General features: G+C 40.1%; 1 protein-coding gene and 1 long non-coding RNA gene across 2 annotated transcripts; one reads left to right on the top strand and one right to left on the bottom strand.

Annotated features, from left to right (window-relative positions):
- Positions 1 to 50: 50 nt before the first annotated feature.
- Positions 51 to 1,021, bottom strand: LOC113465084 (uncharacterized). Its single transcript, XR_003389909.1, has 2 exons — positions 942 to 1,021; positions 51 to 862 (listed from the first exon to the last, which is right to left on the bottom strand). It is a non-coding gene; the product is annotated as an uncharacterized LOC113465084 (long non-coding RNA).
- A 341-nt stretch (positions 1,022 to 1,362) lies between these two features.
- LOC108631131 (transmembrane protein 45B-like) lies at positions 1,363 to 2,669 on the top strand. The gene is made up of 2 exons (XM_018034861.2): positions 1,363 to 1,625; positions 1,695 to 2,669. The coding sequence occupies exon 2, from the start codon at positions 1,772 to 1,774 to the stop codon at positions 2,531 to 2,533; it is 762 nt and encodes a 253-aa protein (XP_017890350.1). The 5' UTR covers positions 1,363 to 1,625; positions 1,695 to 1,771; the 3' UTR covers positions 2,534 to 2,669.
- Positions 2,670 to 2,678: the final 9 nt, after the last annotated feature.

Genomic DNA, 2,678 nt, shown 5'->3' with positions numbered 1-2,678 from the left:
TGCATACATCGACTATGTAAATTGTCGAATAAACAAAAAAAAGTGAAGTGCCTGGGTTTCGAACACACGGAGCTTCGAAGGCTCCGAGCCGAGCCTGGAAGACTTCGAACCTCGAGGAGAGGAGACCGTGATTTTCAGATGCGCTCGATTCACGCAATCAGCACCGAAGTTTCCGACCTTCTTTCCGAAGATGTCCGAAGACGGCCGAATTTAAAATTCGCTTCACTGACGCATCAGCACGCACACAAATTTCATCCACTCGGCTAAAAGTGTCGATTTAAGACGCGGCCGCGGACCGATGTTTATAATAAAAAATTATTGAATAAATGTCGAATTTCATATTAAATCTGTCTTGCGTTTAATTTCATTACCCTGTGTACTTCCTGACCTGCGGTTCTGCGAGTAAAATTTGTATTTTTATATAATCAAGTTACATATTGTTAAATTAGTAGAAACATCTCCCGACTTGACATAATTAACTTGCTCGTCCGTCCAAGCTACCGCGGCTATCACTCGAGCGAACGATTCCCATTCGACATATATATATATTCCTATATCCCATCTTCATACTGCCTGGTACTGCCTATAATGTGTATATGCTACGGTGGACCTGGCCCTGATTCTGGCCTGTGCTACGGTGGAACCGAACAGGGTAGATTTCTCCTACAAAGGTTCTGCTACATGCTAAAGGTGGACCATCTTCCCCAGTTGGCCGCAAGGTGCAGCACTAGTATGGGAGACGCCAAAACGGCTCCATGAGCACTCTCAGTTTCTCTCTGGTAGTACATTAACTTCGACCAACTCAACGCGCATGATGATTCATTATTCCTCCTTCCCGATGCTGGATCCTCCGCATATACTCCTGTAAGAATTAAAATTGGTCTTAGAATTGTACGTGTAAAGCAGTGAGGGAATAAAGATTGTATTATCGACATACTTACAAGTATTGATTCATTATTCTTCCTCCATTCCGGCACTGCTCCTCTGCATATGCTTTTGTAAAAATTAAAAACGGTTTTGAAATTGTAAGTGTAAAGCATTGAGAGAATAAAGCTTGTATTATCGACGTACTTACAGATGTTGATTCATTATTGCTCCTTCCCCACACTCTCAGTAACGCGTTATGCGTCATGTTATGCATCTCACAATTATTGTTTTGAATACTCATTACTTTATTACGATTGTCTCATGAAATATCATGACGACACACATATTCAACATCCATGTTCCAGGCGAATCAGACGAATAAGCATGTTCAAAATCAGGCGGGACCGCACTGAGGGCACCACTTGTGGGCTCAAACAGAGCTGTTTTCCCCCTCATGCCTTTGGGAGCCCTCCCCTTGCCCATAATCCCACTTTAGGCCCCTTTAAGTCCATGACGCAACCCTACGTTGTCGTGCCTGACAATATTAGTTGATTTCTATCTGTTTTCTACCTGTTTCTACTTTATTTCACGTTATTTCTATCTATACTGAACTGATGGACCTAAGTTAGTCTATTAAAATCATTGGCCTTTTTTGCTGGTACGTGTTACTACGCTGACATTTGATATCTAGGAACAATCCAGGGGGTAGTCTCATATGATTAAGGATTAAATTAAGTATACGTATCGATATATTATAAGTAAGTATCAAGAAATATTTGACTATCCAATTTCGTAATCCAATGTTCATCAAAATTGTATTATTTCAGTATCTGTACTCCTTACGGATTTTATGTAATTTACATACTACTGTTAAGGGATAAAAAGTCAATTTCTCATATACCTCATGGATAACAACTTGCCTCGAATTCTGATTGGATTAATATTTTATGCCTTTGGTATAAAATGGTGTTATGAATATGCCAAGTATTGGGTATCACTGAGACCCAGAGATAATTCGCATGTCACGAAAGGACTAAGACTCATAGAAAAATGTCAGAAACTTATAAGTGGGCATCCTGTGGAAGGTAGCTTAAAACTGATAGCTACTGCTGTAGGATTAGCGGGTACTGTGACCGGTGGTCTGGAAGAAGCGGGAGCCGTTTCTCCCAAAGTTGTGCTTGCTACAATCTATTTGTTCTTTGCATTCTCTGGTCTAGTCGATGTTCTCAATTTTTATTTCCCTCATAATGTAAGTGAAGGATTAGTGAAATTAGCTCTTGCTCAAAGTTTCTTCATAGAAGGCTTTCTTTTCTCATGGGGCAGTATCGGAAGCAATGCATTGGTCGATAGAATTTTGACTTTCATAGTATGGACAACATCTATGGTTATTATTTTAGAACTTGTGTGGCCAGAACTGAAACTTTTAAGGGCATGTATGACCCTGCTCCATGGTGGTTGGATAGCACACGTTGTACGTGTATACCACACAATGCCAATACTTCCAGAAGGTGTTGCTCTCATATTTTCTTGGCATGTCGCTGCTGCTTCAGCAGTAACATTGTGCATAGTAGTAGCAACAAGAAGTTGTGCCCCTAAACTCATAATAGAAGAGCCACCAGAGATACCTATTTATGATTATTGCCAGGAGCCAGACCAGAGAATGTAGAATCTCTCAGATAGATGTAGTATAATTTTGTGCCAATATAAAACTTCCATAATGTGCGCAAAAGTAATATTTTTAGAGTAGTATACTTGTAGTGCTGTAGCAATAATCAAACGAACCAATTGCAATATTGCACACAGTATTAGTA

The sequence above is a fragment of the Ceratina calcarata genome, unplaced genomic scaffold (genome assembly GCF_001652005.2).
Source record: "Ceratina calcarata isolate Rehan_Ccalc_2016 unplaced genomic scaffold, ASM165200v1 scaffold81, whole genome shotgun sequence".
Classification (NCBI taxonomy): domain Eukaryota; kingdom Metazoa; phylum Arthropoda; class Insecta; order Hymenoptera; family Apidae; genus Ceratina; species Ceratina calcarata.
Note: the sequence above shows the minus strand (reverse complement) of the source record. Positions and strands in the feature narration are given on the sequence as shown.

Bases quoted from the DNA above. Each gene is read 5' to 3' on its own strand.
- LOC108631131 (XM_018034861.2), top strand. From the start codon at position 1,772: ATGGATAACAACTTGCCTCGAATTCTGATTGGATTAATATTTTATGCC.